Source organism: Capricornis sumatraensis, chromosome 2 (assembly GCF_032405125.1).
Source record: "Capricornis sumatraensis isolate serow.1 chromosome 2, serow.2, whole genome shotgun sequence".
NCBI lineage: Eukaryota > Metazoa > Chordata > Mammalia > Artiodactyla > Bovidae > Capricornis > Capricornis sumatraensis.
In genome coordinates, this window is record NC_091070.1 from 204,509,153 (window position 1) to 204,524,708 (window position 15,556).

The 15,556-nt window shown below is 37.7% G+C and overlaps 1 protein-coding gene across 2 annotated transcripts in view; it reads left to right on the forward strand.

Annotated features, from left to right (window-relative positions):
* FOXJ3 (forkhead box J3) overlaps positions 1-15,556 on the forward strand; it is a 145,723-nt gene that overhangs the window by 17,710 nt on the left and 112,457 nt on the right. For both annotated transcript variants that reach the window (XM_068963909.1, XM_068963910.1), the window contains exon 2: positions 4,675-4,735. In XM_068963909.1, the coding sequence (XP_068820010.1) occupies positions 4,692-4,735 (44 nt within the window). In that variant the 5' untranslated portion in view covers positions 4,675-4,691. The remainder of the gene's footprint in view (positions 1-4,674; positions 4,736-15,556) is intronic.

Genomic DNA, 15,556 nt, shown 5'->3' on the forward strand with positions numbered 1-15,556 from the left:
GCTCTCTTGACTTACAGTGCGCTAGAATTTATTTTCAACAGACTTTTAATTCTTTTATATGTCATGATGGTGGCTTCATTAAAGCTCCTGTTACAGTAACTTGATGCATGAATTTTCCCTTTTAACAATATACCCAAAATTACAGTTGGGATTGCAATCAAGGTCTTGGCTCAAGGTCATGAATGTACAAGTTCTTTAAAAATACTTCCATTTCACCTCCTCCTCTCAAATAATGTATTTTATAGACCTGTTAGTTTGTTAAACATCTGCTTCCTAGATGTGAATAGTTTGTGACTCGGTTTAATGTACACTTGATGACTGCTTGTATTAAAAGAAATTCTATATTCTTCTGTTAGTGATGGCGTGTAATACAGTAGTTTCTATTGGAGCATGTGCATCAGTGCATGACTGATTTTTACTCCCTGTACTCTGGTTATGTCATGCTACACGAAGTTTCTTGTTTGTTGATTTTCAAAGGATTTGCAGAAAATGCTAGTTGGTGCTCTTGGCACCAACTTAAACTGTATACATTTTGGATGAATTAATTAATGAATTGAATGAATTAATATAATTGTTCAACATATTTGAATTCATAAATGTGAGTTTGTGATTTGGAGGAGACTGATTTCACTGTGAATCTTAGCCTTCTGTGAGCATTCCATGTTTCGGGACATTTGCCTGGATAGAGAGAAGAATATTGGTGTATTTGTTCTTTCAGCTAACCTGACTGCTGTTCAAGACACCATGTAGGAGCAATAATCTTAAGTTAAAGGAGTGAAGAAAACTGAAACTAAGGCATCAAGGCTGCAGTAGATTAGAAAGATAAAGTGTAAAATTTCGTAATCTTATACTAAAGGATTTTATTCACAAGTTTGTGCAACCGTCACCTCTCTAATTGCAGAGCATTTTTATCAACCCTGAACGAAACCAGTTAGCAGTCACTGTTTGCATCCCTCCTCCCATCCCCCTATCTACTGGCTAATCTCTTTTCTGTCTAAGATTTGCCTGTTCTGGACATTTCATATGAATGGAGTCTTGCAGTATGTGGTCTTTTGTATCTGACTTCTTTTTTAATGCTAAGATGCTCAGGGTTCATTGATGTTGTGTCATGTAACACTGTATCATTCCTTTTTATGGCCGAATAATATTCCATAGTATATGGATACTGTGCAGATACGTCACGTTTGTGTATGTGTTCATCGGTTGATGGACATTTGGTTTCTTAACACTTTTTGACTTTATAAATAATACTGCTATGAACATTTGTGTGAAGGTTTTTGTGTGAACGTATGTTTTAAGTTCTCTTGGTGGAGAGTGTATATTATATGAGTATATTATATGAGTGTATATTATGTATTCCCAAGAGCATTTTATATATATTCATGTATGTATATATTTGTGTGTATATATAATTTATATATATAAAAATAGATATCTCTTTAAGGGTAGAATTGCTGGGTCATATGGTAATGTTTATAAGAATTAACCTTTGTTTTTGATAAAGCTGATAATGTAGAATGTGGTTTAGGTTTAAGAGCCAAATGTGCTGGCTAACTTTCCACGTTCTCTTGTCCCTACCCACCCAATATAGACAGCTTACCTGATGTCTAGATTAACTGTTGGAGTCAATAGGGCAGTCATACTCAGATAACTACCTTGCAGAATCCTGGATGTAGAGTCCTGGAGTTAGCTCTACCCACTTGGAGAGGAATGGCCTGAGAGCCCAGGGGTGTTTAGAAGTCATTCCTCATAGAAATCAAGAGTTGAAGTGTTCAGCTCTAACAAGGAAAAAGAAAGGTGTTAGTTTAATAAAATAAAAACAATAGGGAAAGTCTCATAATTTCTGTTATCTGAAGTCAGAGTTTTTGAGTCTGCCACCTGATGTTTCAGCTGTATCTTACTCTTGAGTGGCTTGTTTCCTACTGGTTTTGTGAATTTTGATTGTGAATTTATTTATCTTGGGACCTTATCCTTGAGAATTCTTCCAAGCCTAGATCGAAGGCAGATTGCCAGAGAGGATTTGCATTTGCATCTGTGAAGGTTGGGGGGCAGATAACACCATTCTAGGACCACTCTAAAATTCTGAGTATGAAGCTGTTTATACCATAATCTAGGTGAGGGTCAGCTTCTGGTTGTATCTGAGAAGACACTGTTGAACTGCTCTTGTAGCCCCCAGTCCCTCACCAACACTCAATGCCAAGGTTAAGAAATTTTCTTTGAGATTCTCTTGGATAACATCTGGACTTTGCCTCTTGTACCTTGAGCCCTAACAAGCTTTGGAATTGCAAGCTGAAATTCAGGGTTTGGCGCAATGCTCTGAAGATGAATGAAAGCTGGTTTCAGTACTCTGCATACTTCTCTAGTTTCCCTCTTTCACTTAGTTTTTAGTCTTGATCGTACTTTATTTTCTTTCAAGTTATTGATTAATATATAAAGGTTTAAAATTATCTGGTGTTTGTTATTTTCATTGGGCATGTTGATCAAGCTGTCTATTCTATTGTTCTGGCAGAAGCAGAACATGTCTTAACAATTACTGATAGATGCAGGGAGTGCAGTCAGCCTCTAAAATAAAAGTTATAAACTTGGGATAACCACCAATGTTTTGTTTGGCCCACATAGTGTTTAGAAAATAAAAATCGGGAGATTTCAAATAAAATTTTGGATATTTTGCTTTTCTTGAAAAATTAGATATTCTTATATTTTGGGGGCTCCAAAATCACTGCAGATGGTGATTGCAGCCATGAAATTAAAAGATGCTTACTCCTTTGGAAGGAAAGTTATGACCAACCTAGACAGCGTATTAAAAAGCTGAGACATTACTTTGTCCACAAAGGTCCATCTAGTCAAGGCTATGGTTTTTCCAGTCATGTATGGATGTGAGAGTTGGGCTAGAAAGAAGGCTGAGTGCCGAAGAATTGATGCTTTTGAACTGTGGTGTTGGAGAAGACTCTTGAGAGTCCCTTGGACTGCAAAGAGATCCAACCAGTCCATCCCAAAGCAGATCAGTCCTGGGTGTTCCCTGGAAGGATTGATGTTGAAGCTGAAACTCCAGTATTTTGACCACCTAATGAGAAGAGCTGACTCATTGGAAAAGACCCTGATGCTGGGAAAGATTGAGGGCAGGAGGAGAAGGGGATGACAGAGGATGAGATAGTTGGATGGCATCACCGACTCAGTGGACATGGGTTTGGGTAGACTCCCAGAGTTGGTGATAGACAGGGAGGCCAGGCATGCTGCGATTCATGGGGTCGCAAAGAGTCGTACACGACTGAGCGACTGAATCGAACAGTATCGGGCTTACAATCCTGCTCAGCAGCAGTTGGCTAGAACTGGAAAAGGAGTCGATCCTTTTAGAGTGAACCTGTTTTCTTTAGTTGCAAACAGTTGTACGAATATTATACCCTCCCATTGCAGCTTCTCTCATTCATATTACTAGTAGACACTGAATGATCCTTGCACTGGATAGTAGTGCTAATAGATAGTTTCACATTTGTTCGATGATTTAATTCTGATTACAAACCTGCAGTTTATCTCTTGATAAAGTTTTAGGTGATACTATCCCCAAGCTACAGATGGGAAAAATGGAGGTTCTCTGCTGCTGCTAAGTCACTTCAGTCATGTCCGACTCTGTGCGACCCCGTAGACGGCAGCCCACCAGGCTCCCACGTCCCTGGGATTCTCCCAGCAAGAACGCTGAAGTGGGTTGCCATTTCCTTCTCCAGTGCATGAAAGTGAAAAGTGAAAGTGAAGTCGCTCAGTCGTGTCCGACTCTTAGCAACTCCATGGACCGCAGCCCACCAGGCTCCTCCATCCATGGGATTTTCCATGCAAGAGTACTGGAGTGGGGTGCCATTGCCTTCTCCGGGAGGTTCTCTGAGGATATGTAATTCTTCAGGGTTTCATAGTGTCATAGCTAGAATTTGAACAAAGCTTTTTCTGTTCAATGTTATTCTTAACTTTTTAATTAAGCAGTCGAACTGTTCTTCAAATCAAGTCTTAGTGAGGTCCATTCTGTGAAACCAACAAAGATATCACTGCTTTGATTGAAGGGTAGATGAAGTGGGAGATGGGAACCTGCGAGGATGAGAACCTGCATGCTCAGCTCTTTGGTAGCCTTTAGGTACCTCTCTGGACTCCTTCAGTTCAGTTCAGTCGCTCAGTTGTGTCCGACTCTTTGCAATCCCATGAATCGCAACACACCAGGCCTCCCTGTCCATCACCAACTCCCGGAGTTCACTCAAACCTCATGTCCATCGAGTCGGTGATGCCATCCAGCCATCTCATCCTCTGTCGTCCCCTTCTCCTCCTGCCCCCAATCCTTCCCAGCATCAGGGTCTTTTCCAATGAGTCAACTCTTCGCGTAAGATGGCCATAGTATTGGAGTTTCAGGTTTAGCATTGGTCCTTCCAGTGAACACCCAGGACTGATCTCCTTAGACTCCACTAAACCATTTGGACTCTTTATCTGTAACTAAGCTGAATTTGTTAAATTTTGTGAGTTTTTAGCTTCTTTGGGTGTTACAGTTATAATGTGCCTGTTTTTTCTGTGCTTCTTGGTATGTCGGTCTTCCTTAATGTAGTTCATCATATTGCTCAACAGCATTTTTAATTTATTTTGATTTATAGTTTAATTTATTTTGGAGCATCTGATAACTAACTCTTCTTTACTTTCCAGATTCTCTTTGTGGCCAGATGGGTTTGTATGGACAGGCTTGTCCATCTGTAACTTCATTAAGGTGAGTGCTGTTTTCTTTTTTTATTGGCACATGTAACATTTAAAAAGTTATGCTGGTCAAGTCATATTAGAATCAGTTTCACTGTAAGGCTCACAGTAAAACACTGTGGTTTGTTTTGGGAAGTAGTGCTGTTTTGTGAGATAGGGAGATACTTTTGCTTACAGAGAAAGACTAGATAGTAATTGAAATTCCTTTCTAAAGGATGATATAAACAGGATACCTAAATTATCCTCATTTACAATACATAAGTAAACTGTAAAAGAGTAGGAACTAAGTTGTATTCAACCCAGTGGTTTTATGTTTTTTTGAAGTTGCTAAATACTTTCTTCAAATTAAACCTTAAGTGAAATCCTGTGAATAAAATAGATAAATGCTGGGCTTAGACTTCCATGTTCTTGAGTTGCCCTTGAGGGATCACTGTAGTTCTCAGAGCACAGTCTGAAAACATAACATAAATCTAACCTGTTAATTAAAATTTTTCAGACTGGAATGTGAATTGTTGATGGCAGCACCTACCAGTTGCATGTGGTGTTCCAGCTAGCTACCATGTGTTGTTGCTACCATTTATTTGTTCAGCATATTGATCACCTAATATAGTGTCAGGAGCTGTCTGAATGCTGAGGCTGAGTAGTGAATATAATGGATTAAAAATCCTGTAATCTTTGGATTTATATTTTGGTGAAGGCATAATTAATAAACAAAATAAGAAGTAAGTGTTAGATACTGATAGTGAAAAGAGCTAAATGAAAAATAGAGAAAGGGATTACGAAATTCAGAGATAATGTGTTATTTTAGATAGGGTAGCCAGGGAAAGCTTTACCGAAAAAGTGACATTTGAACGAAGGCTTGAAAGAGTGATGGAACAAACCTTTGTAGAGGATGAACATTCTGGGCATAGGGCAGGAGACTTGCTTTGTATGTTGGAGGAACAGTGAGGCCATTATAGCTGGAACAGAGCAAGTGATAGAGAGTTGGAATTAACCAGCTTTGGAGGGCAGAAGAGAGAAGAGGGATACAAAATTGTTAGTAGTCGTTAATGTGGAGTCATGGAATCTTCGGGCTTGAAAAGAAATTTTGGTGGTTTAGAATGCCACAAAAGAAAAATTAAGTTGCCTTTTTTGTTTTCATATGCTTGAATGTTTATCAGACTAAGGCTGATATCCTTTTTCCTCAGTGGGAAAGCTTTACCCTATGCTGTTTTGGCATTTCCCTAAGAATACATCTTCCAGCTTATAATGGAAATAGGTGGAGTGATGCTTTTCTACCTTGTTGGAGTCCCATATGCCCCCACACCCCCACAACAGATACCTGTATAGTTTTGAAAAGAACTTAAAAAAAAAAAGGACTGTTATCTTTAATCTCTAAAGCTGCTGTAGAACTGATTTCACTTAAGAGTGATTTCTGCTTAATATGTTAGGGAGAATCATTTTACCCTTTTTTGAATATTTAAAACTTTAGGTATGACCAAATCAGGTTATTTTTGTAGACTTTGATCTTCCACTGATCATAGATTTCCTTAAAGATACTTGTTTGTGGGTTATGTTAATCATGTATTAAAGTCATTCACTGAGATTTTATATCCCTCTATTTGAATAGTTCTGTCTAGATGAAGCTTATATATGACATTGGATTAGGAATAATAGATACCTAACTTCTTTTGCTTGATAGAATTATATTATTGGAAGTGATGATGAAAGAGAAAAGATACCATGAATTATTTTATAACTTGCTCACTGTGTTATAACTCTTGTGTGTAATACTCTATAATCAAATTTTTATGGATATAGTTATAAATTTAGCCAATAGTAAACTGAGAAGTTCTGTGACATTTGAGTTGAGATACTTAGGATCCTTCTATCCTAATCTTTCATTTTTTGTAATATTTTGTATGGTCCAGTCCATCTGTGAGGCAGAGAATTCACATTCTCAGATATATGGGTAGACCATTGTTTGTCATTGATTCTTCTAATTGAAAGCCAGCTTTGGTTTGATACAAGGAGGAGAAGAAAAGAATGACCATTTTTTTGGTGATGGGAAGAGAAACTGAATTACTTAAAACTGCAATAAATTTTTGTCTGTTTTTGCATAGTCTTTTCCAAGCCAGAAATGGCCTCCAACTACACTATCCCAATAGAAGTAAAGAAGTCTTAAACTCAAACCCAGTGCAAACACTGCTTATTTGCCGTAACTCTTTTTGTATATACTACCTTTATGTCTTGTATATACCTTCGTATGCTACCTGTCTATCTAGAAAGTGACTAACTTCAAGATAGGAAAGCATGTGAGTTGTTGGAGAAGAACCACCATATGGCTGGGAATGAGAAAATGGGTAAGCAGGTGGTGGGGAGGGTTGTAGGCATAGATGAGAGTGGGAGTGGATTACTTGTGTGAAGTAAAGATAGGGGGTGGAATGAAATCATGTGACAACTAAAAAATTTGTTAGGTAGGAGAAGGTACTTAGTAAGTGAATTAAAACTCTTCCTCTGCCCTTTAAGGTAAACAAGTTAAATATTGTTTTCTATAGATGATATTTGATCCCTGTTGAATTTGAGCATGTTAGAATTATTTTTAAAAATTATGCTAACTGTTTTTATGATTAAAAAGTAATCATAAATAAATTATTGTAGAAAATTTGGAAAAACAGAGATAGTCATTGTTGATAATGTCTTATCATGTAATTTTATTCCAGTAGATATTGTGTGTTTAAAGGTGCCCCAGATTTTCTCTAAAAGAATGGTTGCAAAAGATTTTGTGTTATGATAGCTAAATACACTCAATTTTAGTCAGATTGCTCTTAACTAACATTTTGTTCTTTACTTGATAGTGTAGGTAAATTGCAGTTTCACAAAAGTTACTATAATAACATCATATACTATTACAGTATAACAAGATTGTTTTCTTTTTATCAGGATTCTGTCAGGAGGCAGAAACCACACCAGTTATACAAACAGAGACTTTAATAGAGTCACTGAGTAGATTTGAAGTTGTTAACTAGATAATAGAATGAATAAAAATAAAACTACTTAAATTATCATGGAGATAGATACTTCCAGAAGCAGCTATGAGCCCTAAGAGCTTGGGCACCAAAGGGGAAACCTAGAGACTTAGAGGAAGGGTCCTGTGGAAACAATTCAGATCTCCAAGGCGAAGGTACTGCATGCTGATGCTTGTGTTGAGTTCAGACTAGAAATCCCATAGGTTTGAAACCCAGAAATCTGGGGAAAGGGTGCTGGCTGGTGCTGGGGTCTTTGAGTAGGGTATGATTAAACTAGTTTCATAAGTGTTAGAAAAACTGCAAACTTTATTACTGCTATGGGGAAGACTTTCTGTTGTAGGGGTGAAGAAACCTTTGCTGGGATAGTGCTCCTATGAAGCCCAAAGAAGAGATGGGAAAGCACAGGATCTCTTTTTCTCCTCCAGGCTTGCAGTCCATCTTTAGTGTTCCCTCTTGGCAGACCCTTAGAGGAAATCAGCTGGCAAAGCAGAAATGTGGTTTGCAGGCAGAGTCCCACTTCCAGCATCGTTAAGGCAGGTGGGAAGAAGCAATGAGGGTTTGAAACTGAGGGGCAGTAACTTAATAACTTGTTTCAGCAAACTACTAAGAAATACAGTGTTAAAAAATGTTTTCTCAGCTCTGTTCTGCAGCCATTGTTTATGTGATTTTAGTAAGGTGTTTGCATGTTGCTAAAAAAGTGCTAATTTTATAAATCATGTGATATATATGAGTCACAGGTATTCCTTGCAGTCTGAATCTACTGCATTCACACCCTAAGTTTGAATAGTAGGAGTCTGGATAGTGAATACTGAGTCATATGCATTATTTAAGTCCTGAGTTCTGAATAGCAAGAGTGAGAGTTCAGGTAATGATGGATATAGTTTCTGTCAGACAATGGAATCTTAAAAATTTAGCAGAATCTGTTTGCTTACTGAGTTTATATAAGAGGCTTTGAATCCTGAGATGAATCTCCTTTTTATTTCCAGGTACAGACTCAGTAATAGCAAAAGCTTACTGAAAAAGCAAAAGTTTCCCTTGAACATTTGTTTTATGTAGACAGGTAAACACATATATGTATATAACATACTACTTTTACATATCATAGCATTAGATTTTTTATAATTTGGTTTGATTAAAGCAAAATTTGATATTTCTTTGGACTTGTTAAAGCATATCTGAATTGCCTAGCGCTTATGAGGGCTGATTTTTTGGTTCACATGTGCATTCAGCCTAGGCACTAGGTTATCAGTAATACTTTCAAGCATCAGTCGTTTTTGACCTTCTGCCTGAGATTTTTCCTTTCATTATCTCTTCTGTTTTTATGGTTCACACTTAAATCTTTTCCTTTTTGTTATGCTTCTCCTTTGAAGATGCCTTTTATTATTGATCCAGGCTATTTGTTTATGATGTGAGGGAATCGACAGGGATTCTTAGCACTAGAAAAAGCTTGTGTGTTAGTGAATGAATTTCCTGGCCATCCGTCTTCTCATTGCCCTCCATTTGATATTGATAACTGTGCTGTTTAGAATGACCAGAGAGGGGTAGATTTGTTTTAAGGCTTCTTGCTGCCTGGTTTCTAGTCTCAGACTTGGTATTGTTAAGGCAGCTCTGGTATATAATTGTAGAATCGGGTAGGTACAGGTTCAGATCTCTGCCACATATTAGTCATAAGATCTTGGATAAGTTACTTCACTTTTCCTAGTTTTTTTTTTTGTAATAGAATTGTTAATGTTTACCTCACTGGCCTGTTTGGGTTCATGGGATACATACATAAAGCATCTGGCATAATTTTTCCTCTCTTGTGTTTTCCAGTAGTAGGAAGGGCTTCCCAGGTGGCTCAGTGGTAAAGAATCCACCTACCAACATAGGAGACGTAGATTTGAGCCCTGGGACAGGAAGATCCCCTGGAGAAGGAAATGGCAACCCACTCCAGTATTCCTGTCCGGAGCATTCCACGGACAGAGGAGCCTGGCAGGCTATAGTCAGTGGAGTCGCAAAGAGTGGACACGACTGAGTGACTGAGCACGCATTCAAACCCTCAGTAGTAGAAAGCAAAAGGGATCATTATTTTTAGAACAAAAGAGGACATATTTGTATCCTTTGCTGTCAGCTCAAGAACATGGGATAGAAGAGAATTTCTTTCCTCCTTCTATTTCCCCCTTTCCCTAAATTCTTATTTTTAAATTTTCTTAAAAATTAAAAAAAAATTTTTGTGAAGGATGGTTGATTTTCAATGTTGTTGTTTCTAGTATATAGCAAAATGATTCAGTAATGCATACATATGTAGGTATATTCTTTTTCAGATATTTTTCCCACTATAGTTTATTATAAAACATATTGAATATAGTTCCCTTTGCTACAGTAGGACCTTGTTGCCTATTTTATATATAGTAGTGTGTATCTGTTATTCTCAAGCTGCTAATTTATCCTCCCCTATACCTTTTCCCCTCTGGTAACCATAAGGTTTGTTTTCTATGTCTATGAGTCTGTTTCTGTTTTGTTAAGTAAATTTTATATGTTTTTTTTAATTGTACATATAAATGATATATATTTGCCTTCCTGTCTGGCTTAATTCACTTAGTTTGGTACTCTCTAATATGATAATTTACCAGTAGTGTTCAGGTTTGCAACTGACCTCAGGCTAAGGATGTTGCTGACATTTAATATTAGATTTTTATCATATTTATAATTAACATAGTTTCATGTTTTTATATCAGTTCCACACAGTGGCAGGAATAACTTGTATTATCATAGTCCATTATATTTATCAAACTTTTTGTAATCGAAATCTATTAATTTGAATGTTTAATTCTGACATGTTCCAATTAAATGAAGAGTAGTAATGAGAAACCATCTTAATTTTGACCATTACAGAAACTTTTCTAAAATCCGTTTTGAACTTTCTGGCCTATCTTCTAAAGCTTGCATCTCATGTGGTAGTCAGTAGTGTGATGTGGCTGTTTAAATTAATTAATTAAATATCAGTTCCTCAGTCACACTAGCCACATTTTAAGTGCTTAATATGGCCACTGACTGTCTTATTGGCTAGCACACAACATTTCCATTGTTGTAGAAAGTTCTGTTGGATAGTGGTGGTCTAGAGTATCCTAAATGTAATTTAATCTTTGGTCTAAGCTGACTTCTGGGGCTTCCTTTTCTGAGCATCAGGTATTGAAGAGTACCATTGAGTATTCACTGACTTAAGGCTGTATAAAAATTATTATGGGACTAAATATTGACTTTGATAAGGGTGGTGTCATCTGCATATCTGAGGTTATTGATATTTCTCCTGGCAATCTTAATTCCAGCTTGTGCTTCCTCCAGCCCAGCGTTTCTCATGATGTGTACTCTGAATATAAGTTAAATAAGCAGGGTGACAATATACAGCCTTAATGTACTCCTTTTCCTATTTTGAACTGGTCTGTTGTTCCATGTCCGATTCTAACTGTTGCTTCCTGACCTGCATATAGGTTTCTCAAGAGGCAGGTCAGGTGCTCTGGTATTCCCATCTCTTGCAGAATTTCCCACAGTTTGTTGTGATCCACACAGTCAAAGGCTTTGGCATAGCCAATAAAACAGAAATAGATGTTTTTCTGGAACTCTCTTGCTTTTTCGATGATCCTTCGGATGTTGGCAATTTGATCTCTGGTTCCTCTGCCTTTTCTAAATCCAGCTTGAACATCTGGAATTTCACAGTTCTTGTATTACTGAAGCCTGGCTTGGTGAATTTTGAGCATTACTTTACTAGCGTGTGAGATGAGTGCAGTTGTGCGGTAGTTTGAGCATTCTTTGGGATTGGAAGGAAAACTGACCTTTTCCAGTCCTGTGGCCACTGGTGAGTTTTCCAAATTTGCTGACATATTGAGTGTAGCACTTTCACAGCATCATCTTTCAGAATTTGAAACAGCTCAACTGGAATACCATCACCTCCACTAGCGTTGTTCATAGTGATGCTTTCTAAGGCCCACTTGACTTCACATTCCAGGCTGTCTGGCTCTAGGTGAGTGATCATACCATTGTGATTATCTTGGTCGTGAAGATCTTTTTGTATAGTTCTTCTGTGTATTCTTGCCACGTCTTCTGAATATCTTCTGCTTCTGTTTAGGTCCATACCATTTCTGTCCTTTATCGAGCCCATCTTTGCATGAAATGTTCCCTTGGTATCTCTAATTTTCTTCATGAAAGTGAAAGAGAAGAGTGAAAAATGTTGGCTTAAAGCTCAACATTCAGAAAACTAATATATGGCAACTGGTCCCATCACTTCATGGGAAATAGATGGGGAAACAGTGGAAACAGTGTCAGACTTTATTTTTTTGGCTCCAAAATCACTGCAGATGGTGACTGCAGCCATGAAATTAAAAGACGCTTTACTCCTTGGAAGGAAAGTTATGACCAACCTAGATAGCATATTAAAAAGCAGAGACATTACTTTGCCAACAAAGGTCCGTCTAGTCAAGGCTATGGTTTTTACAATGGTCATGTATGGATGTGAGAGTTGGACTGTGAAGAAAGCTGAGCAGCAAAGAATTGATGGTTTTAAACTGTGGTGTTGGAGAAGACTCTTGGGAGTCCCTTGGACTGCAGGGAGATCCAGCCAGTCCATTCTAAAGCAGATCAGTCCTGGGTGTTCATGGGAAGGACTGATGCTAAAGCTGAAACTCCCAATACTTTGACCACCTCATGCGAAGAGTTGACTCATTGGAAAAGACTCTGATGCTAGGAAGGATTGGGGCAGGAGGAGAAGGGGGCGACAGAGGATGTGAGTTTGAGTGAACTCTGGGAGTTGGTGATGGACAGGGAGGCCTGGCGTGCTGTGATTCATGGGATCACAAAGAGTCGGACGCGACTGATCGACTGAACTGAAATATTGACTTTGATAGCTTACTTTGTGTTATTCTTACTAATATACTCGACCAGGCATTTAAGCATTTTAAAATACATTAATTAAACTTCCCCTCACAACTCTTTGAGGTTGGTCTGACTATTATCTTCATTTCACAGATGAGGAAACTGAGTAAAAAACAACTCAAAACATACAGTGAATAAGGGACAGAGCTGGGTTTCATTCACAGGTCTTGCTCCAGGGCCAGTGCTCTTACTCATTAAATTCTACCTCTTGGCTCTCAGTATTTATCATAATTTGAGGCTTTCTCTTAAATGAGAAATGCTAAAAAATATTCTGCTTAATTGAAGATACTGTTAAAGAGTAAGTGCAAAGGGAAAATACCAATGCAGGAAACAAGGAAAAATGATAGAAAAATAGTGATTTAATTTTGAAACACATTATCTAAAATTGAAAAAACCTTTCTTGAAAGGCAGCAGTTTTTTAAAAGGTGGGTGGAGAAATTTAAGTTGTCACGAATTCATATACATGGAGGGAAATAATATCAGAGGTAATAGAGACTACAAAGCATCACTGAATATACTTGCACAATAAAGGAGTTGTTAAATTTAAAATCTGTGCCTACCAACAGTGCACAGAATATAAAATAATAGTACTGAACAATAAAAAAATTTTATGGTTTGATTCAGTAAAACATATTTTAGTCAAGTTTTGCTTAGTTACAAGTAAAGGAAGCCAGCACTGGATATATATCCAAAAGTAAAGGAATTTATTTGGTGAATACTGCAGTATTTCATGGAATCCAGAGATAGCTGGATATCATAATAGAACTTACTTTCTTAGGAACCTAGGCAGTGTATTTTCTTCTCTCTTGCTTTTCCCTGAGTGTAACTTATTTCTTCATTTTTTACAAACGAACTTTTCTTTGCTTTTCTGGCACATGGCTATCCCATACCTCACAAGTACATAGCTTGTTCATTCAGGAGACCAGCCCAAACTGTTTCAGTCCTGATACTGAATTTCCTGAAGAAGAAAATTCAGGCAAGCAATTTGGGTCAGGTACAAATCCTTTAATCTGTTGTTGTGGTAGTGACTTATAGGGCCCTGGAAATGGAGCCAACACTGAGAAAGGGCTTGGTGAGCTAGGCAGAACTCGACAAAAAGTTTGTGATACAAAGCAGCGCTGAACATGTATTCATTGTTGGGTGATAAGAGTTAGGATTTCAAGAGAGGATATTTATAGTGTTTAGAGCTTTTCTTTACTGTTACGTTGGTAGTGAATGAAAAACTTGATTCCCATCTTCATATCTTCATATCAGAACAGAGTATCATTAGGATTGTGTATTTGAAATTGGACTCTGCTTCAGTTTTGTTCAGTTTGACGTATATATGTGTATGTATATTTTGTGTATGTGTATATATACAGACACACATATATATTTTTTGCTCATGGTGCAGGATCCTAGTCCCCTGAAGGAATTGAACCCCTGCTCCCTGAAGGAATTGAACCCCTGTCCCCTGCAGTGGAAGCCTGGAGTCTTAACCACTGGACTGCTTGGGAAGTCCCGAGTTTGACATGTATATTGAATACTTACTATGTGCTTATGTGTATTCAAGATTCTCATAAAAGCAACAAAAGCAGGGAAAAAAGGTTAGTCTGCCCATAGTAGGGCTTACTTGAGACCCTGAGGGATAGGTGCTATGGACAGGTCTCTGTGGAAGGTTATATCGCCAAATAGGGATTTTAAGCAGAGGAACCCATTTCTTCGTAGTATGTTAACATTCTTCCTTCCCACCTCCTGCATAGCTTAAAGTGGGGGAGAGCTTAAAGTGATTAGCTGTGTAAAAAAGCACAATCCATGCAGGTTATGGAAAGATGAGACTATTTGAGTAAATGGAGACTGAGATAAATATGGTGCTTCTTAATATATTACAGGTAGGTCTGTAGAAAATTGAAAACAAGAAGAAGAAAAAAAAAACCAAGAAGAAAAGCCCGTGTAATATAATGAGAGGAATGCTGGTTTGGAAGCCATATAAAATGGGGATAATCATTCATATTTCCTTGCAACACAAATCAGTTATGTTTGTTTTTGATACCAAGAAGAAACCTAAAAGGATATAAATTCATGAAGGAAGATTATTACTGCCTTTCAGATTGATTTCAGACATGTTACTGGGTATGGAGTAGTATCTCATTATGATTTTCCTGATGACTGATGATGTTGAACATTTGTTAATGTACTTAATGACTACTTGTATGCCTTTGTTTTTAAAACTGTATAGCTTGTCTTCAAATTGCATTGTAAGAGTTCTTTATATATTATGGATGCAAATTATTTTGTTAAAAAGTAAAATTTTGATAGCATCCAGTTTACCAATTTTTTCTTTCATAGTGTTTTGTTTTTATGTCTTAGCTGAGAAATCCTTGTTGTTGTTGTTCAGTTACTCAGTCGTGTCTGACTCTTTGTGACCCCACGGACTGCAGCAGGCCAGGCTTCCCTGTCCTTCACCGTGTCCCGGAGCTTGCTCAAACTCATGTCTTGAGTCGGTGATGCCATCCAGCCATCTAGTCCTCTGTTGTCCCCCTTCTCCTCCTGCCTTCAATCTTTTCCTAGTCTCAGGGTCTTTTCTAATGCGTTAGCTCTTCGCATCAGGTGGCCAGAAGTATTGGAGCTTCAGTTTTAGCATCAGTCTTTCCAGTGAATATTCAGGGTTGGTTTCCTTTAGGATTGACTGGTTTGATCTTCTTGCTGTCCAGGGATAAATCCTTACCCACTCCAAATTGCAAAATTTTTTTTTTGTTTTATTGAGATTTAACTGACATGGTACAGTTTGATGTTTGACATATATACATACCCGTAAAATCATTCCCACAACATGTCCATCATTTTCAAAAGTTACCTGGTGTCCCTGTGATTCTTCCCTCTTATTCCTGTCTCTACAAGATAACAGTTGATCTGCTTTACTGTTTGTTTCTATTTTC